This window comes from Gigantopelta aegis, chromosome 4 (assembly GCF_016097555.1).
Source record: "Gigantopelta aegis isolate Gae_Host chromosome 4, Gae_host_genome, whole genome shotgun sequence".
Classification (NCBI taxonomy): Eukaryota; Metazoa; Mollusca; class Gastropoda; order Neomphalida; family Peltospiridae; genus Gigantopelta; species Gigantopelta aegis.
Genome location: NC_054702.1, coordinates 20,174,023 through 20,197,817, shown reverse-complemented (window position 1 = coordinate 20,197,817; position 23,795 = coordinate 20,174,023). Strand labels below are relative to the sequence as shown.

Below are 23,795 nucleotides of genomic sequence, written 5' to 3'. Positions count from 1 at the left end.
TTGTATTACAGGAAGTATTTTATATGGAAATATTATGATTAGAACAGAGTGTAAAATTCTGAATTTTTCCGATTGAACGCAGAAACTGGCGAAATGTATCGTTAAATGTTGACATCACCTATTTGTATCAAATTTTTCTGGGAATGGAGAAGTCACTTCTCCTACTTTTTCAATTCTAGATTAGGACCTGATGAGCATGTTATATTTCCGATAACCTTTGAAAAATAAAAGTTGAAGTTGAGCAGTGGAAAATTATAACCACAGTTTTAGTTTTATTTTACTTGTGTTATATTTTTATTTCCCTTTACTTCCAGATATGGAGTCCATCAGACAGAAGTAACCTGATGAATTCATTGTGTGATCTGTTTATTAACCAGAAGTGTACAGAAGATATCTGCAGGCATTTTCAGCCAGTGATACTGGATGTTGCAGAACGAGCCAAGACAGCCATTTTGAAGCAGGGTGATCGTCTTGTGTACAAACGATTTGCAGTTGCTCTGAGCCGTGGTTTGCATGTCAGTCCAGATGTTCAAAGGTGATTTTTTAATTATATATATTCTTTTTATTCCTGCCAGGGTTAGCTCGAGGCGAGTAGAAACTTTCGCTAAATGATCTGTAAAATTGCAGAAATCCACTTATTATTTAACAAAATGTCAATTATTACTGAAAATTATTTCGCAAAATCAAAATAAAATTTGCCAGTGGTTTTTAAAATTGGCAGTTGGTGAATTTGGTGAGTGTCAGAGCTAGCCCTGCCTGCGTTAGCATCTCATTGGGACAGGATGTAGCCCGGGTCTCACACTGTCCATTGCCATATTACCGTAGCCGATTGCTACAAAATTTAGGGCCAAATTTACAAAGCCTGTTTGTCTTAAACGCAGGTGTTTAAGCATAGTAAATGTATGTAGTTACATGTGTGTAAGACATAAACAGGCTAAATTCAACCCTTGGTCTTTGGCTAATAAAACAGTCCTTAAATTAACCACATTTTAACAATTTTCAAGGAAATCCTCTACATATTTTAATCATTTTCAAGGAAATCCTCTACATATTTTAATAATTTTCAAGGAAATCCTCTACATATTTTTTAATTGGCTAAACAAATATTAATTCCAGCGTGAGCCCTGGTAGCCTAGTGGTAAAGCGCTCGCCTGATGCGCAGTCAATTTAAGATCGATCTGCGTTGGTGGGCCCAGTGGGCTGTTTCTGATTTCAACCAGTTAATCCGATCCGAATTTTTTTTTACATGCTCATATACCACAGGGGTTTCGAGCATGTCCCCCCCCAGGGTTCGGCCTCTGGAGGCCAGGGGCCCAACTCGGGGCAGAAATTTAATTGGGACAATTTTGATTTTAACCAAAAAAGGAAGGGGGACTTTATAACTTGTTTGCGTCATAGTCAAAGTTTGTTTTGTTTAACGACACCACTGGAGCACATTGCTTGATTAATCATCGGCTATTGGATGTCAAACATTTGGTAATTCTGACTCATAGTCATTTCAACCAGTGCACTGAGACAGGTATATGCTATCCTATTTGTGGTATGGTGTATATAAAATATCCCTTGCTACTAAAGGGAACATGTAGCACTTGGCTTTCCTCTGTAAGAGTAAGACTACATATGCTAGAATAACCCAATGTTTGACATCCAATAGCTGATGATTAATAAAGCAATGTGGTGTAGTGGTGTTAAACAAAACAATTATTTTACCCGCAACATTTTTCGATTAGTAACACTTTCCCATAGACAGGACAGCACATACCACATCCTTTGATTTTCTAGTCATGGGGCACTGATCCAGGAAATAGCCTGAGGTTTGATGGGTAGCGGGATCAATCATCTTCCAGTGTGACCCTTCCAACCACTGCCCTACATGCTTGTACATCAAATGGGTATGGGATGTCAATCTGTTCCTCATGGAAGGTGCCATTAAAATACCAGTGCTTTATAGTTGTACATCAAATGGCCATACTTCCCTTTGGTTTGGTTAAATATAAACTTTGTTTTAAAAGCACCTTGATTTATTAATCACTGGCTTGGATTTAACATTTGGTATGGTAGCATATAGTCTTAGAGAGGAAACCCACTACAATTTCCCATTTTTAGCAAGGGATCTTATATATGCACCATCCAATAGACGGGATAGCACATACCATGGCCTTTGATATACCAGTCGTTGTGTACTAGCTGGAACGAAAAATAGCCCAATAGGCCCACCGACAGATCGATCCTAGGCCGACTGTGCATCAAGCTTTACCACTGGGCTATATCCCGCCCCCTTTATTTTGAAGAATTGCCCAAATAGTTATATGTTAAACACCAAACAGCATAGTTTGAAATGTTCTACTCAAGGTATTGTTAAACAAATATTCCTTTTTTTTTTTTTTTATGTTGCTACTTTTTATAATCAACAGTTGCAATGCACAATTGTTTCAGATTTGCTGTGGAGTTTTTGAAAACCTACAAACCATTTCATACCAAGGACCCTAGCAGTGATGGACAGCCTGAGAAAAAGAAAATGAAAAGAAATAAGGTATGTACATAGTAGGCCATTCCTTGATGTCATTAACACCTTGCAATTAGAATCCTAGAAATGCGATTACAAAATATTTACGTCCGTGTTTCTAGCAGAAGAGTGATACAAAGTAGTCCAACCCTGCTCAGTACTAACCCTTGAACATTTGAAAGAGTTTTGTATTTTTTTCTAAGTGCTCACACTAGAATTGTTTTTTGGTTTAGCCAATTTTCAGAAATGTAGCACATTTGCTTGAAAATCATTAAAATCATTAACTTTAGGAATATTTTATTGGCGAAAGTATAAATTTTGTAGCCATTTTGTATAAAAATTAGCAATTGTCTAATTAGGCAATGTAGGGTGAGTCCTGAATATTACCTGCAGAGTATGCGGATAAAAATAAATAAATTATAATTTCAAATTTGCATTTTTATTTTATTCACGGTTAAATTTGAGCAAATTAATTTTCACTGATGACCTAGTTTTGGAATCCACTGGCCTTGGATGAGCCAAGATAGAGTCCATTTAGGAACCATATTTATTGTGTTGATTAACACCATTGTTTCTGGGCGCCTACTCAAAAATGAAGTCACCACTGGTTCAGGGTGACCTATTTTTTCTAACCCTGATTTGACATTTGTAGTTGTCATGTTATTATATATTTTGTACAGATTTCTGACAAGGATGTTTGTGAGGCAATCTGGAGATATGTGTATTACGCTGAAGATGACGTCTGTGATTACATAACTCTTGAACATGTTGTCCACTTCCTGTCCAGCAAGGACCAAGTTGTCAGATGGTATAACAGATTTAAGCTCATTAGAAATGTAACAACACTTTTTAAATTAATTGGACATTTTCCTCACTTTCTCGCTCCAGCCAGTGCACCACGACTGGTACATCAAATGCCGTGGTATGTGCTGTTCTGTCTATGGGATGGTGCATATAAAAGATCCCTTGCTGCTAATTGGATAAATTGTTACACCGAAGGTCAATATAATTATTAATGCACCATTTATTTAGAACCAGTTGGATAAATTGTTACACCGAAGGTCAGTATAATTATCAATGCACCATTTATTTAGAACCAGTTGGATAAATTGCTGCTTAGTTTATGAATTGAAAGAGCCATGTGTGCTCTTTTAACATGAAGATCTATACTGTGTGTGACAGTTGATTAGTTGATCGGAGGTCATGAACTTTCGAAAGTCATATTTCACATTGAGTGAGACGGAAAATATCATGTGGGTATCTCCACCATAGTAGTGTAATAAATTTATCTAACAGATAAATCAACTTTTTTTTAAATGTACCAAAACAAAAATGATGGGTTTTTTTTAATTCTCTTTCATGAAGGTGTGCTGCTAACACGGTGTCTAAGATTCTCAAGATGTCCGCCGACCAAAAACAAAAACTTTTCAGGAAGTACTTTACTACTGCCGAGAAGACTGATCTCTCTGTCAGGTAATTATAAGCCTTTTTAAAAAATGTGTTGAGTGCGTTGTTAAATAAAAAAAAAAAAATTCCTTCTTGTTCAAGCTTTGTGCCCAATATTTTTTTTGAGGGTATGTAATAAAAACAAAACAGGTCATAAGTGCTCCTACTAGGTGGTTATGGGTTTGAAATCTTTTGGAATTGGATGCTGCAGTTTATGTATTTTGACAAATTTTAAACGCCAGTTCACGTACTATAAACTTTCTAAAAATATACCGGCCTCGGTGGCGTCGTGGCAGGCCATCGGTCTACAGGCTGGTAGGTACTGGGTTCGGATCCCAGTCGAGGCATGGGATTTTTTATCCAGATACCGACTCCAAAACCTGAGTGAGTGCTCCGCAAGGCTCGATGGGTAGGTGTAAACCACTTGCACTGACCAGTGATCCATGACTGGTTCAACAAAGGCCATGGTTTGTGCTATCCTGCCTGTGGGAAGCGCAAATAAAAGATCCCTTGCTGCTAATCGGAAGAGTAGCCCATGTAGTGGCGACAGCGGGTTTCCTCTCAAAATCTGTGTGGTCCTTAACCATATGTCTGACGCCATATAACCGTAAATAAAATGTGTTGAGTGCATCGTTAAATAAAACACTTCTTTCTTCTAAAAATATTAAAAATGTATCTTGTTAATTTCTAAGATATTAGGGTACCTTCTGGCAGAAACCCCATTATTCCTGAGATTTAGATAGTAGAGTGCCTGTAAATATTTTTTGTTTGTTTTGCTGGTCCTTTTTTTTATAAATCTGGGAACCTCATTTATAAAGGGTATCAATTTATTTTTATTTTTAATAATTAAAAATCAATGTTATAATTACATGCTTAAAACTACATGTCAAATAAATGTCATTTTGTTTAGAATTTAATGTCACAGCTACCATAGAGAGCAAGTGCTTTAGTTTTTATTACATACTTAAATTTGTGCTTTTTGATGGCATAATGAAATATATGATGTCATGGATCAGAAGGTAATAGTAATCACTTGTTTCAAAATCTGCTGGGGTGCACTTCCAAATGCTGCTTTTTTTTTTTTTAAATTCATGAAATGTTTGAACTATTTCAGATTCTTCTTCGAAGAGGAAGGAAGGAAAATACTGTCCCACTTATCTGCTGACCTGGTTGCCAAGGAGATGTCTCCTTCCCAAACTCACACCATGCAGGCTATTATGGACACAGATTTCAGCAGTAGTGTGGTTGAAGTAGCTGGCATTCTTATTCCAAAGTTTAATTCTGGTCAAGCTGACAATATGGTACGGTTGTGTGAAGATAATATCTCATGAATTTTCATGTTTAAGTACATTTAAATTAAATCTTGGTGTGTTTTTTCTTCCATAACTAACTTTTTTCTTTCCTTTTTGAGAATAAGGGCTGATCTGATTAGACAATACTTTCTTCTTTTTTGTGTGGTCTTTTTATATTTGTGCTGGTTTTTGTCTTGTCTTGCTCCAAAATCAGTGCTGGGGTGTCATCAAACGTCTATTCTATTCTATTGCTGAAAGTCGATGTGACATTGCAAACACTGTAAGCCAGATTTGTGAATTGTCATTGAATATTTATTTTAGATGTATGCAAAATATTAAGGCAGACAAAACATCTGTGCTTATCATAAATGATTAAGTATGCTTGGGTATTAAGGGAAGTTAAAATTAAGAAAGGGATGAACACTTTTCCAAAAGTCAGCTCTTTATTTGTTAGTCTATATTAAGTTTTTATGAGTAACTCTGTTACTCAGAAAGGGTGGGATGTAGCCCAGTGGTAAAGCTCTCGCCTGACGTGAGGTCAGTTTAGGATCGATCACAGTTGTTTGGTCCACTGGGCTATTTCTCGCTCTAGGTAGTGCACCACGACTGGTATATCAAAGGCTGTGGTATGTGCTATCCTGTTTGTAGGATGGTGCATATAAAAGTTCCTAATACTATTAATGGAAAAATGTATCGGGTTTCTTCTCTAAGACTATGTCACAATTACTAAATGATTGACATCCAATAGCCGATGATTAATAAATCAATGTGCACTAGTGGTGGTGTTGAACAAGACACGCTTTAACTTTTTTAACACATTTTTGGCCAAATTTATGAAATGTGTCATTGAACATTTATTTTAGACACATACAAGATTTAAATGTGGACAAAACAAAGTACATTGCTGTTACACTTGCTAAGGGACAAACTCCTTTCCTAAAGTCAGCCCTAAGGTCTATATTATGGTTATTACTCAGAAATGGTGGATTCTCTAGACCAAGCATAACTGGGCCCATGCTTAGTAAACTTAAAGTCTAGACTTTAATAAAGTCCAGACTTTAACGTAATGCTATTTGAATGGCATTGCCATGACATTAAAGTCTGGACTTTAAGGTTTATAAGCACGGGGCCAGAAGCCATATTTTACAGACCTGGTTAGTCATAACGTAAAACATGCCAAACTGTCATGAAGATAATCATTTCTCTCTTCTTTTCCTTCTTTTTAGCCGTCTACAGGTTGTCTGATTCCTGTGGCCTCCATGCTGAACAACCTCCGAAGTCTGGCCCTTGCTGTGGTGTCTGGAAATTCAGTTCTTCTACAAGGTCCTGTGGGCAGTGGCAAGACGTCCCTGGTGGAGCACCTGGGTCAGGTCACGGGGAGATCCAAGTCACCAGACTTACTCAAAATACAGCTCGGTGACCAGACAGATAGCAAAGTAAGTACTTTTTAAAACTCAGGAACCAGATAGATAGCAAAGTAAGTATGTTTTTAAAACTCAACAACCAGACAGATAGCAAAGTAAGTACAGTTTAGAAATCAACAACCAGATAGATAGCAAAGTAAGTACATTTTAGAACTCAACAACCAGACAGATAGCAAAGTAAGTACTTTTTAAAACTCAGGAACCAGATAGATAGCAAAGTAAGTATGTTTTTAAAACTCAACAACCAGACAGATAGCAAAGTAAGTACAGTTTAGAAATCAACAACCAGATAGATAGCAAAGTAAGTACATTTTAGAACTCAACAACCAGACAGATAGCAAAGTAAGTACTTTTTAAAACTCAGGAACCAGATAGATAGCAAAGTAAATACAGTTTAGAACTCAACAACCAGCCAGATAGCAAAGTAAGTACTTTGTAAAACTCAGGAACCAGATAGACAGCAAAGTAAGTATAGTTTAGAACTCAACAACCAGATAGATAGCAAAGTAAGTACTTTTTACAACTCAACAACCAGACGATAGGGTTCGTACGGGTTATGGAATCAGCAAAAGTCATTTTCCAGACCTGGAAAGTCATCAGATTTTGAGTTGGGTCATGGAAAATAAAATTGTTTAAATGTTTTCTCTCGTTTTAAAATAACAAGGAGTGCAGAATTCCACATCAAAATATTGCAATATAATGAAGTTCGCAGAAAAATTCTTCTCAAAAATTATTATAAAGGTCTTGGAAAATACCTTTAAAAAATCATGGAAAGTCTTAGAATTTAGTTCAAGTATATGAACCCTGGAAGACTTTAATAATGAAGCTTGGTATTATTAAATATTTGTTATCTTGCTTTTTTTCCCCCACTCAGACACTGCTGGGTATCTATAGATGTACTGAGGTGCCCGGACAGTTCGTGTGGCAGCCAGGTATTCTGACACGAGCCATCACAGAAGGTCACTGGATTCTCCTCGAGGACATAGATCACGCACCAATGGATGTCGTGTCCATCTTGTTGCCACTGCTGGAAAACGGCTGCCTGTCTGTGCCAGGCCATGGAGATAATGTCCGAGCACACTCAGGATTCAGACTCTTCGCAACTCAAAGGTTTGTATATTCTACATTTTATCACTTGTTTTTGCTAGATTCTAGTATTGGAAACCATTCTTCAAAGACTATGCCATTTTATATTCTCAGTCTATAAGTCAGAAAATTGTTCGTGCTCACCCTGCTGAACATGCCAGAGTATTTGAGTCAATATAAAAAATGGTAACATTTTGGGTGCCAGCTCTCAATTATATTATTTCCCAATTTTTCACAGAATATTACTTTGACATCAATACACAAAACCACACATATTTGTAATATATTTCGGACATTAGTTTAAAAAAAAAAAAAAATATTTTATTTAAGAAATTATGCCGTAATCTATGTCCCTTGCAAGGGGTAAAGTAACAGTATGGACTATAACAGGACAATTTTAGAATATTTTAGAAATTATGTACACACGGTAGTATGTAGAATGCCTGGTTGGTACATGGTGTGTTCTTAGACAACATAATTTCCTAAATGTTTTAAAATGTAATTTCTAATTTTGGCATATGCAAAGACAGTAACAGTATGGATGCTCAAAATTTGTATTCAAAGAAATATACTTGCTTGTTCAAAAAATTGTGTCTTCTGGTCCAAGTTACTGAATTAAGGTCACATTCAAATGATAAGACAGAAAGTGGAAGATCCTTTGTAGGAAGTACAACAAGACCAAGTTCATGGCGCACCAATTATGAACATTTTATGATGGAGGTAACAGTATGGATATATATATATATATATATGTATGTATGTATGTATGTATGTATGGTATGTATATAAGGGACACACATATTTAGTAAAAAATTCCTCAAATATAATTAACAAAAATAAAGTATAATAGCATAGTATTATTATTTAATATCTCATGATTACATTTATGCAGAAAAAGTTAAAGAATAACATATTTTTTAACACAATATTAGACTTTATATAACTTCACCCCTTGTAAGGGACATGAGATTTCGGCATAATTTCTTAAATAAAATACTGATATGTTTTTTTAACTAATGTCTGAAATATATTACAAATATGTGTGGTGTCATGCATTGATATCATAGTAATATTCTGTGAAAAAAATTGGGAAATATATACATTTTATAATATAATTTAGAGCTGGGACACAAAATATTACCAATTTTGATATCAACTCATTTAACTCTTAATTATGAAACTAAGTCAATAATCTGATATGTAAAATCGATGCATAAGACATCCAGATGTTTTCCTGGTTGTATGAATCATGTGATGAAAATACAATATACAGATCTGTATTTATATAATTATATTAAAAGATAAAAGTTGATAAATGTTTTTACAATTAGATTGTGATTTTGACTTCAAAATTGGGAATAAGAAAAAGACACTGCCTCTGTGGAATGGTGCTGAATATCAAATTGAGAATGATTGGCAGGGTTTCTGCCAGAGGGTAAAATGGGTATGGCACCATACCCAAATTTGTTTGCAGATTTTATTTTTTGTATGTTACCCTTTTGACAAAATTAATTACTCTTATCATTACTGTATGATTTTCTTAACCCAAACTCTAAATCTAACCCATTTTCTTTCTAGGGGAGGCCCCCATAATTCTATCGACTGGGGTTGCATTCAGCACGTACAATGTAAAGATTCAATTCCATAGAGCCCTACCCAAAAATGTATTTCGGGCATTTTATTACATTCTTTTAATGCTAGGAACCAAAAAACACCAATCTAACAGACTGTGAATGCTCGGCTTCCTGGATATGTCTCAGGCTTTTGTTTGCACAACAGTCTTTAATAATGTTGTTAAAATATATTTGTACAAAAATATACATGATACATTACTTTTCTGTTTGCACCAATGTTATGTAACGTTTTATTCCCCAGGTTGATTGGAGGAAGTGGATGCTGGTACAACCAGCACAGCAGTAGCTCAGTGTTGCTGGACAAGATGTGGACGAAGATTAACGTGGAACCGCTGAGTCGACCAGAGTTACAGATTGTAAGTGTGACCATGTCCCACAAACACAATCCACCTCAAGCTTCAAAGTCGAATTTAGAGTCTAGGGCCCCGTTCCACTAAATATTTTAAGCGAAGATTAACATGGAACCGTTAAGACCAGAGTTACTGGACACCCCATGCTTACAAAACTTGCCAAATTTTCTATAAAACTTCAAAAATAGCAGAAACCCAGTTATTTTGTAAGAAAATATTAATTATTATATGAAATTATTTCGCCAAATTAAAATAAAATTCGTTAATTGTTTTTGAAATTTGCAATAGGGGAATTTGGCGTGTGCCAGAGCTAGCCCTGAGTCAAGACTTTAATAATGTTTACATGTGACATCATTAAAGATGACCGGCGTTGTGGTTAGGCCATCGGTCTACAGGCTGGTAGGTACTGGGTTCGGATCCCAGTCGAGGCATGGGATTTTTAATCCAGATACCGACTCCAAACCCTGAGTGAGTGTTCCGTAAGGCTCAATGGGTAGGTGTAAACCACTTGCACTGACCAGTGATCCATAACTGGTTCAACAAAGGCCATGGTTTGTGCTATCCTGCCTGTGGGAAGTGCAAATAAAAGATCCCTTGCTACTAATCAGAAAGAGTAGCCCATGAAGTGGCGACAGCGGGTTTCCTCTCAAAATCTGTGTGGTCCTTAACCATATGTCTGATGCCATATAACTGTAAATAAAATGTGTTGAGTGCATCGTTAAATAAAACATTTCTTTCTTTCTTTAAAGATGAGTAGACTATAGTTTTATAAGCACGAGCCCAATAGTATTATAACAGACTGATTGATTGTTTAACAGCACCCAACATAAAATATTATATTGGCCATTGGTATTGTCTGACAAGTGTCCAACTGTTCAACATAGTTAATTATGTACATGCACAGTGCCCCCCCCTCCCCCCCCCCCAAGTTTAAAATTTAATCTGTAGCAAGAGTCGAATGTTTTATTTTCTTGCTTTGATGATGTCAGTTTGTGAGGTGTAAATACTACATGGTGGTGGTGACCATGTCAGCTTTTGGGTTTCAACTTTACCATGTTCAATGAATGTAAATTGCACAATAAACTGTATTTAAGTATTATATAAGTCAAGATAAAAATGAAAATTTGGTACAGTTTACAATTCTGCCTGTCTACCAGAAGAAATAGGAATTATTGTTTTCTAACAGTGATATTATAAATTATACCAGATTCTAATTTTGATCATGATCTGTTGTTATATTATATACTAGGCATCTTTAATCAAATGTTCCTTTCCTTCCATAGGTGATCTCCACCAAGTTTCCATTGCTGACTACTGTTGTCGATAAGCTCTTGGACATCTACTTCCTGTTGTCTGCTGGAAAGCATGATGTTGTTGCCAATGGCAATATGTCACCAAGCACAGACACTGCTGGCAAATTCTTGTCTCATGATGGTCGCTTGGTATCCACAAGGTAAGACCGTTTGTATGTGTTATCCTGTCTATGGGATGGTGCATATAAAAGATCCCTTACTGCGAATCGAAAAGAGTAGCCCATGAAGTGGCGACAGCTGGTTTCCTCACTCAATATCTGTGTCTGACACCATATAACCGTAAAAAAAATGCGTTGAGTGTGTCGTTAAATAAAACATTTCCTTCCTTCTCACCTACGTGCATTTTCAATTCATTTCACTTCACTTCATTTCAACTTATTTTCATGCTTATATCCAATTAATGGCGTAACCACGACACCACCGAGGCCGGTTTCCAATTTAAAGACTTCCCCTCCCCCACCCTATGGTCTAATAAAAATGCATTTTATCGTCTATTATATCAGAACAGAACAGAACTTTGACCTGGATGATTCAAGTTTTCTCCAAATTTAGCCATATTGAATACAGATGATTTGTGATTGTGGCCAATAGCACTCGCCTTGCATGCAAACAGGGCCAATCAGATGGTGGGTGGATTATTTGGCCAGGCAGGACTCGCACTGGAATATTTTATTTTATTTTAGTCAAGTTTTAGATATGTAGAGTGTATCTGCTTGAAAATTATTAAAATATATTGTATTCGCCAAATATTAAATCTTGTAGCCAATTTGTAAAAACAAATTAGAACCTGGCTAATTTGACAATGGACAGGGTGAGACCTGCCAGGACTGCAATTTAAAGGTACCCTGAAATACAGATACTAGTTAATTTAGGTGTATTTGTCCAGTTATTTTTTTGCCAGGCGCTCGAGGTTTCTGCATCTGCATAGGCGTCAGAAGATAGCAGCAACTAGTGGGGCCACTTATAAAATGCGAGTTCATATTGTGCACATAGTTTCAGAGTTGGGATGGCAAGTGCCCCCTGTCCCCCCATTTCTGACGCCTATGATCTTTGAAAAAATTATACAGAAAAATAGTACAAGACATTAGGATTTGCGAGTTGGGATGTAACCCCGTGGTAAAGTATCCGCTTAATGCATGGTCGGTCTAGGGTCTGTGGGCTCATTGGGCTATTTCTCATTCCAGCCAGTGCATCAGGACTGGTATGTGCTATCCTTGCTACTAATGAAAAATTGTAGCAGGTTTCTTCTCGAGTATATGTTACTATTACCAAATGTTTGACATCAGTTATCAGTGATTAATAAATCAGTGTGCTCTAGTGGTGTCATTAAATAAAACAAACTTTAACTTAAAGGATTAGCATACCAAAATACTATGGTTTTGATTTGAATAATTCAGAATTACTACGTACTGTTAATGAAACCAGTGTAATTGTTTACATTTCTAAATACATATAAATAAAAGAATATGCCTGATACTACTTTTTAATTATTAACTGTATTTTTAATGTGATTTTCTTTTTATCTCTCAATGTTTTGGCAGGGACTTGATGACTTGGTGTAGCCGTATCAGTGCTGATTTTGACGTTTCGTCTTCTGAATCGGGCCTTAGGGTCTTCCAAGAAGCTGTGGACTGTTTTGTTGCATCACTGCCCAAGGTTAATAAGAGAACACCATTGGCAGAAGCTATTGGGGCCAAACTAAACATTAATAAGATCCAGGTTTGTTTTTTGTGTTTGTAATATAATGAGCATTATTAGTACTATTATAAAATTTGTTGGTAAAGCATTTCTGACACCAGTATCCATCTGTTTGTCTATTAACTTTTAGAAAGAGACATTTTCACATGCATACATATTTTAATTAAACTTTTAAAAATAAAATTAAAGTTTAACATTAAAATTAGAATTTGTTTTCTCTCTTGGAGTTTTGAGTTCTTGAATTTGGTGCAGTCTTCACAAATAAATTGTGCTAGATTTTAAAAATTATAAAATTTTAAAAATTAAAATGTAAAGTTAATCTTGAAAATTGCATGGTCTGTTACCTAGAGTTTTGATTTGGTATTTCTAGACCATGGTACATGGATTCTGTGTTAATTTATAAATTCTTTTTTAATGACCATGCTGTAAATAGGTGACCATTATGTTTTAGTAAGTTCTGTTTTCAAGTTGCCTAACGATGGTAATATTTGTTGTTTCCAGGCAGAATACTTCTGCTCCAAGCATAAGCCCAACATTGACATCACACCCAGTACATTCACTGTGGGTAGAGTGGCCCTTCAAAGAAAACCAGTGGACATCATTAAACTGAAAAGGTATTAATTTGATTTAAATATTTTATATCTTTCTTTTTTTCATTCTTGTTGAGTTATTTGTAACATTAATAGGGAGCATACCATCAGATCAAATCCCATAGACAACAATAGTAACATATGTAACCTTTCATTTTATGTAACATCATAAATAATAAACACTACAACACCTCACCAATAAAATTAATTGAAAAAACAGAGAACTGAAGTTAATAATTTCAGAAACAACAGATAGTTTCCTTAACAATGCTTGTTCTTAACATAAATTGCTGTACCAATTTTAGTAGCATGTTTTAAGTTAAGTAAAATACCCATATATGAGAATAGCTGAAATTAAATTACATAAACTTACTGGCAAACAACACTTTATGACAACTTTATTAACAAGTGCAAACTTACTGGTTATCAACACTTTATGACAACTGTATCAACAGCTGTAGTCACCGTCAGTATTTAACACTGTAATTGATGTTGGGTGCACTTCAAACTCGTAGAGATGCTGTTTGGTATAATGCTACCTAATCTGAATGACAAAACCACTGACGTATTGAAAATCATATTTGTACTCAAGAGAGAGTCTAAAGGGTGTATTTTAACAAATTTGTAACTGCTGTGAATCATTTGTCATGTGCTACTTCTGTTGGATTCCAGCCAGTGCACCATGACTGTTATTCAAAAGCTGTGGTATGTGCTATGCTGTTTGTGGGATGATGCATATAAAGATCCCTTGCCACTAATAAAACAATTTAGCGTGGTTTCCTCTCTAAGACTATATGTCCAAAATTACCAAATGTTCAACATCCAATAGCTGATGATTAATAAATCAATGTGCTGTAGTGGTGTCATTAAACAAAACAAACTTTCTTCTGTTGGAGGACTGGCAGTGGCAGTCCTCCCAGCAAGAAGCACCAGAAGAAGACTGTCATTGTGAAGATTAATTTTACAAATCTAAATCTACAGAAGACGGAGTCCAGTGGACATTTGTGAATACAGACTTTTTTCAGATGCACGCTAATTTAATGACATTTTGTATTTGCAGGTTGTCGCAATGCACGTTTGCTTTCACCCGTCAGTCGGTGTCTTTGCTTGAGAAAGTGACTGTGTGTGTAGCTAGGAATGAACCAGCACTGCTAGTTGGAGAAACCGGAACGGGAAAAACATCATCAGTTCAGTTCTTAGCTCACCAGCTTGGTATGACTTGATTTACATGTTTTATTATGAATACTTATCATATACATTGAGCTGGTTGTGGTTTGGTGAACAGACACCTATCTCAACAGCACGGTAGTATATTTAAAAAAATGCTTGTTTCATGTCAAACATAGTTATTATGACACCTGGCCTGCAGTGAGAGAGAGAGACAGAGACAGATAGATAGATAGATGACAGATAGATAGATGACAGACAGACAGACAGAGAGAGAGAGAGACAGAGAGGGAAAGGTCACTGATACCACATCTGCTATTAGGGTTTAAACTGGACACCAAAAATCAATGGCAATTTGGCAAATTTGATTTTAAAAAATCTGTAGCCAAATTCAAGTAACATTTAGCTAAGCAGAATAATTTTTTAATATAGCTATACACATAAATAACACCCAGTTTTTTAATTAGCATTTTTGTTGAATTGAAAATGACACATATTCATCAAATTCAACTTTAAATCGCATTTGGCGATTTTGTGAACGACAGCTAAAACCCTGGGCTATTCTTAGCAACAGCAGAAAGCAATCTTGTATATACAAATACCACAGCCTTTAATCTACCCATTGTGAGACACTGGTTGGTGAGGGAAGAAACCCAATGGGTCCACATGGGCAGATTGATCCTATGACACACTGAATCTCAATCAAGCTATAACTATCTGTTGTTCTATTATGTATTTCTGACCATTGGGTTGCTCAGAATAGTTGGAAATGTGAATTACTCAACCCAGTGCTTGCGGCATAGAGCATGTTAACTTATGTTGACTTTTGTATTCAGAAGGTTAATGGACTGAATAATTATTTGTAATGGTACTGCAGGTATATATGTACTGTTTGTTTATAGATTCTGCATTTCAGGTCAGTTGAGTTCCATTATATTAAATGATTTAGCTAAATATGTTAATGATATGTAAAATATTTCAGGTCATAACCTGCATGTGATTAACATGAACCAGCAGAGTGACAGCACAGATCTTCTTGGAGGGTAAGAATAATCATGTACAGAATATCAGAGGTGGAACCAGGGGGGTGGGGCAGGGTACCCATCCCCCATAAATATATTCACATGACTCTGTTTTCTTTCTTTTTAACTTTCATTGGGTCGCCCTTTTCATAAATTGGTCCATGTGCCCTTTTTTCTTTAGTCCTCCCTCCCCCCCCCCCCCCCCCCCCCCCACCCCAATATTTCCTTGATCCAGCCCTGAATGTATTTTTCGTCCATTCTTAAAGAAATGTTTAATTGTGCAGTAACTGGACCCCATGTTTGGGTAGTGGTTCTGTCACTCATTTTATTGCAAGAAAAAGACATTGTAGCTGTAGAAAAACTATTTTTGTAAGTGAATAAAATAAAAATTAGATAGGGTTTAAAAAAAATTAAAAAATATTGTTGGCAGTTTGGCCATTTTTTCTACAATTGTGAAGCCAAATTTAGTTCACATTTCATATGTTTTGTGAACAGTTTTATTTAATGTAAATGACTATTATTCAATTCTAGTTTCAAGCCAGTTGACTTGAAGTTTGTCATCATGCCATTTAGAGAGGACTTTGAAATGCTGTTCTGTAAAACGTTCTCCAGAAAACAAAATTCAAAGTTCTTGGGACACATTCAGGTTTGTTTTCTTATGCAGTGAAACCTCTCTAAACCGGACACCCTAGGGACCAAGTAAACTGTCCGGTTTTAAGAGCTATCTGGTTTAGAGAGGTTATTTTCTGTACTGATTTTAAAAAAAAGACTGAAAAATGTCCCGGTTTTAGAGGAATTCCGGGTTTACAGAGGGTCCAGTTTTGAGAGATTTCACTGTATTTTTAAAGTTTTGTGATTGTTTTAAGTTTCTGTGCATTTTTTACCTTATAATAAGAAGATAATTGTATTTTACAATTTTTTGACAATTAATGTTTTATTGTTGAAAATACAGTTTTACTGCACCGAAAACATTTAAAGGTGATATTTAAAAAAAAAGTATTTTCAACTAAACATTCAGGGGTGGCATACCTCATAATAATGCTAACTTTAATACAGATTTCATGTTTTCATTTCATGCATTTTAATGAATAAATATGTAATAAGTTAAAATAAAATTGGTATGTTATTAGTTTTATTAGGGCTTTAATGCAAACACAAACAGAACTATAGTAGTTTTCATTATTGGCAGATATTGTTTGACTAAAATAGATCATGCAACTCTATAAAATCCCTGTTTTGTTGCTATGAAACCCCTTTTTCTATTTTTATATTTTTGCTGCAGGACTGCTTTTTAAAAAAGAGATGGAATGATTTACTTACTCTTATGGATCACACGCAACGGTCGGCATGTGTCAAGTACAAGGAAGGTCAGTTGGTTACATTGAAAAACACTCACAGATTTGGAATGTATAAATATTTTTGTACATTTATATATAACTATTACAGGAAATTTTTCATAACACAGAACAAGTTAATTAAATTTTGTATTTAGTATTTTCTTATTAAGACATGAACTACTATTATTTTTAATAAACTTGCTTAGTTTAAATCTCAAGTAAAACAGATATTTCATACATAATAAACTAGCTTTCACGCTAACTGAAATTTAAAGGGACATTCCTGAGTTTGCTGCATTGTAAGAGGTTTCTGAAAAATAAAATATTTCTACAATTAAACTTACATATTAGATATGTTTTCTTGTTTGGAATATCAGTGTCTGTATATTCAATTTGTTTCTGGTCGTCTTAATATTTGTAAGAAGCCCAAACTGGATTTTGTCTTCAAATAATTTCGTACGTATGAAAAACTATATTTTAGGAAATAAAACGAAATTTAACCTAGTAAAAATAGTAGAATGATCAGAAACACATTTCATATACAGCCACTAATATTTTATGCAGAAAAATATATTTGATATGTAATTACAATCGTCTGTTAGTCCATAACATCTTAAAAATTGCAGCAAACTCAGGAATGTCCCTTTAACAGTAATTTTCCTAGTTAATAATATAATTAACTAACATTAATTTACTCATTACCAACACTTTCAAAAGTAGGAAAAATCATAAGCTTTGCATTTAATTGGCTTGATCTAATTTGTTGCAACAAATAATACAAAATCTTCAGGGATATGATATTTCAACTTTTTATATAATTTCAGCTTTTTCTTTTTTTTGGGGGGGGGGGGGGGGGGGGGGGGGAAAATAAGTAAATTGGATTTGATCTGCAACTTTTAAAATGGCCTTTATTTAGGTATACCAGCCTTGGTGGTGCAGTGGTTAAGCCATCGGACTACAGGCTGGTAGGTACAGGGTTCGCAGCCCTGTACCGGCTCTAACCCAGAGCAAGTTCTTAAGGACTCAGTGGGTAGGTGTAAGGCCACTACACACTCTTCTCTCTCACTAACCACTAACAAACTAACAACTAACCCACTGTCCTGGACAGGCAGTCCAGATAGCTGAGGTGTGTGCCCAGGACAGCGTGCTTGAACCTTAATTGGATATAAACACAAAAATAAGTTGAAATCAATCAATTATTTAGGTATAGTTGAGAGGTTTCTGCTTTTTAAAAAAATATTTAAGTTTTTATTTTTAAAAAATAGATATCACACCCTTGTAACTTATCACAGCGTGTTGTTGGGTGTTTCAGATCCAGACACTCTCAAAGAATGGCAGCAGATGGGACACAGACTGCACCAGCTGCGAGTTCAAGTCCGACAGATTGAAAACGCTCTGGCTTTCGCTTTCATAGAAGTATGTATATTTGTTTTGAGCAGGATATTATGCAGTGATAGAGTGCTTGGCTGAGGTGTGATGGGTCGTAGTATAAATCCCCCAGCGCTCACACTGGAAAGAATTTCGGTTGAGCCAATGTTTACATGTGTGCAGTATTTCCTTGACAATTATTCAAAAGTAACTAATATAAAGAACCGGCCTCGGTGGTGTCGTGGTTAAGCCTTCAGACATACGGCTGGTAGGTACAGGGTTCGCAGCCCGGTACAGGCTCCCACCCAGAGGCGAGTTTTAACGACTCAATGGGTAGGTGTAAAGCCAATACACACTCTTCTCTCTCACTAACCACTAATAATTAACAAGTAACCTGCTGTCCTGGACAGACAGCCCAGATAGCTGAGGTGTGTGCCCAGGACACCGTGCTTGAACCTTAATTGGATGTAAACACAAAAATAAGTTTAAATAAAATGAAATAATTTAAAGAAAATTGTATTAGCCCAATACTAAATGTTGTATCCACTTGGCTAATTTGGCAATCAACACCCTGTACAAAATGCTTCCAAAACTGGTATATAGTGTCTGAAAAAAGGATGTTACTGAACAAACTTTTTTTTTCTCTCCAGGGCACTCTGGTTACAGCTCTTAAGAAGGGAGACTGGGTTCTTCTTGATGAGATCAACTTGGCTGCTGCCGAGACTCTGGAATGTCTGAGTGGTCTTCTAGAAAGTACTACCGGCTCTGTAGTCCTCACAGAACGAGGGTTTGTATTCTAGAAAGTACTACCGGCTTTGTAGTCCTCACAGAACGAGAGTTTGTATTCTAGAAAGTACTACCGGCTCTGTAGTCCTCACAGAACGAGAATTTGTATTCTAGAAAGTACTACCGGCTCTGTAGTCCTCACAGAACGAGAGTTTGTATTCTAGAAAGTACTACCGGCTTTGTAGTCCTCACAGAACGAGAGTTTGTATTCTAGAAAGTACTACCGGCTTTGTAGTCCTCACAGAACGAGAGTTTGTATTCTAGAAAGTACTACCGGCTCTGTAGACCTCACAGAACGAGAGTTTGTATTCTAGAAAGTACTACCGGCTCTGTAGACCTCACAGAACGAGAGTTTGTATTCTAGAAAGTACCACCAGCCCTGTGGTCCTCACAGAATGAGAGTTTGTATTCTAGAAAGTACCACCAGCCCTGTGGTCCTCACAGAATGAGAGTTTGTATTCTAGAAAGTACTACCCGCTCTGTAGTCCTCACAGAACGAGAGTTTGTATTCTAAAATATACTACCCAAACCATAGTCCTTACAGAACGGTTTGTATTGTAGAAAGTACAACCGGTTCCTTGGTCCTCACTGAATAACATATTTTATTTTAGTAAGTACTACCACTCTGTGGTCCTCAGTAAATGAAGGTTTGATTATAACTCCAGATTCATAATTCTCACTGAATGAGGGTTTGTATTAAAAAAAGTACTACTGCTCTGGTCCTTTCGGAATGAGGGTTTGTATTCTAGAAAGTTCTGCCAGCTTAGTGGTCCTCATTGAATGAGAGTTTGTATGTCTTGTTCTAACTCCAGTAAAAATGGGTCACCATGTGTGTGCATTTTAGAATTGCTTTGTCTGAAAAAATGGGCTACATGTATGTTAAAACTGATTTTGCAGTTTGCTCCAAAATGTTCATTACATTGTGTAAAATGAGAGTAATATTAATAATTTAATATTTAACTGTATTGGTTAACTGTATTCCAGAGATATGGAACCCATTGTGCGTCATGCTGATTTCCGTCTGTTTGCCTGTATGAACCCAGCTACAGATGTCGGCAAGAAAGATCTCACACTGGGAATTAGAAACAGGTTCGGTTCTCAGTTTTTGTTTGCCTTTTCTTTTGCCTTATTTTCGCTCTCTCTCTCTCTCTCTCTCTCTCTCTCTCTCTCTCTCTCTCTCTCTCTCTCTCTCTCTCTCTCTCTCTCTCTCTCTCTCTCTCTCTCTCTCTCTCTCTCTCTCTCTCTTAATTTCTCTCTTTCTCTGTGCATGTGTCTTTCTGTCAGTTTCTCTCTCTCTCTCTCTCTCTCTCTCTCTCTCTCTCTCTCTCTCTCTCTCTCCCTCTCTCTTTCTTTGTCTCTTTCTCTTTCTCTCTCTCTCTCTCTCTCTTTCTCTGTCTGTCTCTCTCTCTTTCTCTCTCTGTCTCTCTCTGTCTCTCTCTCTCTCTGTCTGTCTGTCTCTCTCGCTCTTGCTCTTGATCTCAACCTCTGTCTCCATGTACTTATGAATCGGTGGTTAGTGGTTAGATTACTGAAGTACAATTAAATTTCACTCATGTTAAGTGTGTACAGTTTTCTTACACTGGGATGGCTGGAAATACCCATGGGTTATATTCCATTTCCAACATTCAAGTTACTGAGCTGTTGATGATTTATGTAGCCATTCTTATTTTAGGTTTACAGAGTTATTCGTTAATGAGCATGACATAACTGATTCTTGTCTTATTTTATGTTAACATAGATGTTGGTTGCTGAGTTATTCCCATCTAATTTCTGGTTTAAAGAGTTATTGTTATTAAATGCTTCACATCTTATGTCAGGTTTACAGAGCTGTTTGTTGATGAGTTGGATGATACTCAGGATCTCAAGATTCTTGTTAACGATTACCTGAAAGGTTTGGCTCTGGCACCCACTCACATCGATGGAATTGTCCGCTTTTACCTGAAAGTCCGGATGGAAGCTGAGAAACATTTGACCGATGGAACAGGACACAGACCTCATTTCAGGTATAACAGTGTAACTTCATTCAGTAATTTGGTGGTCCAGTGGTTTAGACACAAGAGAATACCACATGAATGACTGTTAGAATTATTAGTCTCTTACCGGTCTCTTCTGTCTGTTTTCTGTTTTTTCGGCCTGGTAGGGGAAATGTATTGCTGTAGCAGTACGCTCACCATTGTCTTTTTCACTAACCACTAACTCTGGCCGGGACATTATTGAAGTTAGTACAAGTAACTTTTTGTAGATTGATAGGGGATTTTTTAGTGCTCATATATGTATTTTTTTTATATTTAGTTTGAGAACACTGTGTCGAGCCCTCAAGTTTGCTGCTCCGAACCCATGTGGCTTAGTAGCTCGATCACTGTATGAGGTATGTATTGTCAGATTTTATTCCAATACATTAATCCAAAGCGAAAACAAATTGTTAGTGCTGAATATATTACAGCTTCCACAATTTGTTTACTTTATTCCCATATTTACATGAAATCCATTGCAGCCATTATCATGGTTATGGTAATTACATGTTTTGTATTTTCAGGGATTTTGTATCAGATATTTATATTTTTAGACTTCTGTAGCAGATATTTATATTTTCAGATTTATGTAGTACTTTGTTAAGGAATATTTAGCACATATTTATATTTTTGCAGATATTCTAGTACATATTTATATTTTGATAGATCCTCTAGTATATTTTTTGTATTCAAATACTTTGTAGCATTTATTTTTATTTTGAGGAATTCTGTAGCATACATTAATATCTTTAGGGATTCTGTAGCATTTAAACATTTATTTATATTTTCAGGGATCCTGTAGCACTGATTTATATTTTCAGGGATTCTGTAGCACTGATTTATATTTTCAGGGATTCTGTAGCACTGATTTATATTTTCAGGGATTCTGTAGGAAATATTAATTTTTTTCAGGGATTTTTCTAGCACTGATTTATATTTTCAGGGATTCTGTAGCACTGATTTATATTTTCAGGGATTCTGTAGCACTGATTTATGTTTTCAGGGGTTCTGTAGCACATATTTATTTTTTCAGGGATTTTTCTAGCACTTATTTATTTTTTCAGGGATTCTGTAGCACTGATTTATATTTTCAGGGATCCAGTAGCACTTAATTATATTTTCAGGGATTCTGTAGCACTGATTTATATTTTCAGGGATTTTGTCTCAGTTTTCTCACTCAGCTCGATCGTTCTTCTCATCCTGTTGTAAAGAGACTTATTTGCGAACTTGTGATTGGAAAGTCGAACATCAAGTCAATCTTAAAACATCCGATTCCTGCGCCCTCTGGTGGGAAATACCTCTCCTTCGAAGGCTACTGGATATCTCAGGGCTCTCTGGAACCGACCGTCCCAGATGATTATATCCTGACCCCCTCAGTGAGGGACAACCTCAGGGATTTGGCACGAATAGTGTCAGCTGGGTATGTATTATATCCTGACCCCCTCGATAAGGGACAACCTCAGGGACTTGGCACGAATAGTGTCAGCTGGGTATGTATTATATCCTGGTCCCCTCGGTAAGGGACAATCTCAGGGACTTGGCACGAATAGTGTCAGCTGGGTATGTATTATATCCTGGCCCCCTCGATAAGGAACAACCTCAGGGACTTGGCACGAATAGTGTCAGCTGGGTATGTATTATATCCTGGCCCCCTCAGTAAGGGACAATCTCAAGGACTTGGCACGAATAGTGTCAGCTGGGTATGTATTATATCCTGGCCCCCTCGGTAAGGGACAACCTCAGGGACTTGGCACGAATAGTGTCAGCTGGGTATGTATTATATCCTGGCCCCCTCAGTAAGGGACAATCTCAGGGACTTGGCATCAATAGTGTCAGCTGGGTAAGTACAGATAGGCAATTGCTGTTACATTTATAAATAAGTTTTTACAATAAAACGTTTTAAACATTTTCTACAAAATTTAAATAAATATTTCACTAAATATATAGTGAATGTGATTTTTACAAAAAAGACATGAAATATATTGTCTGTGTAAAGTTAACAACTCATTACTGTACTATTACTATTAATAATAATAATTAATGATGATTATAATATCAAGGATCACACGAGAAAGGATTTCACTTTAATATTCTCTTTAAGGTGAGTATTTGGGAGGGGGGGGATTTTAAATTGATTTGAGTAATTGATTCAATAAAATTTTGTAGATCCAATCTGTCTAAATATTTTTCATTTGTCAATTGCTTATAATTATTGTTATCACGGTAACCATATTTATAACTTAATTATAGTGATGACTTAATGTGATTTTTTTTTTTAATTGTGTATATACAAAATGTTTTAATGCACAGTTTATTGTGTTTTAATGATTTTTATTCAAATTAAAAGTATTGTATTTTGGTGTTCTGTTTCCAGAATTATCTACTATAAAATAATATTTTGCACTGAAAAGTGTCATGTGATGGCTATATTTGTCATGTGTCTCATTCCAGTGCTAAATTAAAGTGGATATTTAGAATAGCATGCTCATAGTGTTGTGAGTGTTTTGTATTTATCCATACATTACATTACAGTGGTGAGTTGGATTACTCCCGGCTAACATTATTTAAAGAGATTGATTAAAACACATTTTATTGTTCTTGGAAAAACAAATAGATTAGGTACACATTTTTCAACTTTCTAGGCCTTCTTCCTAACACATATTAAATAACAATGGGATTTGATTTGGAGGTGTGCACCCTATAATTTGACTGAAGGAAGGAAGGAAATGTTTTATTTAACAACACACTCAACACATTTTATTTA

General features: G+C 36.0%; 1 protein-coding gene and 1 non-coding gene across 2 annotated transcripts in view; both read left to right on the top strand.

Annotated features, from left to right (window-relative positions):
* Positions 1-23,795, top strand: part of LOC121369657 (midasin-like) — a 171,032-nt gene that overhangs the window by 3,370 nt on the left and 143,867 nt on the right. Inside the window, exons 2-22 of the mRNA XM_041494702.1 lie at positions 315-535; positions 2,437-2,533; positions 3,187-3,314; positions 3,872-3,979; positions 5,067-5,253; positions 6,471-6,680; positions 7,543-7,778; positions 9,630-9,744; positions 11,022-11,191; positions 12,593-12,770; positions 13,251-13,363; positions 14,400-14,551; positions 15,489-15,549; positions 16,060-16,174; positions 16,811-16,895; positions 18,178-18,281; positions 18,884-19,020; positions 20,004-20,108; positions 20,837-21,022; positions 21,312-21,387; positions 22,186-22,451. Coding sequence (XP_041350636.1) covers positions 315-535; positions 2,437-2,533; positions 3,187-3,314; positions 3,872-3,979; positions 5,067-5,253; positions 6,471-6,680; positions 7,543-7,778; positions 9,630-9,744; positions 11,022-11,191; positions 12,593-12,770; positions 13,251-13,363; positions 14,400-14,551; positions 15,489-15,549; positions 16,060-16,174; positions 16,811-16,895; positions 18,178-18,281; positions 18,884-19,020; positions 20,004-20,108; positions 20,837-21,022; positions 21,312-21,387; positions 22,186-22,451 — 3,050 coding nt within the window. The remainder of the gene's footprint in view (positions 1-314; positions 536-2,436; positions 2,534-3,186; positions 3,315-3,871; positions 3,980-5,066; positions 5,254-6,470; positions 6,681-7,542; positions 7,779-9,629; positions 9,745-11,021; positions 11,192-12,592; positions 12,771-13,250; positions 13,364-14,399; positions 14,552-15,488; positions 15,550-16,059; positions 16,175-16,810; positions 16,896-18,177; positions 18,282-18,883; positions 19,021-20,003; positions 20,109-20,836; positions 21,023-21,311; positions 21,388-22,185; positions 22,452-23,795) is intronic.
* Positions 23,430-23,555, top strand: LOC121372786. The gene has a single exon (XR_005958000.1). It is a non-coding gene; the product is annotated as a small nucleolar RNA SNORA35 (small nucleolar RNA).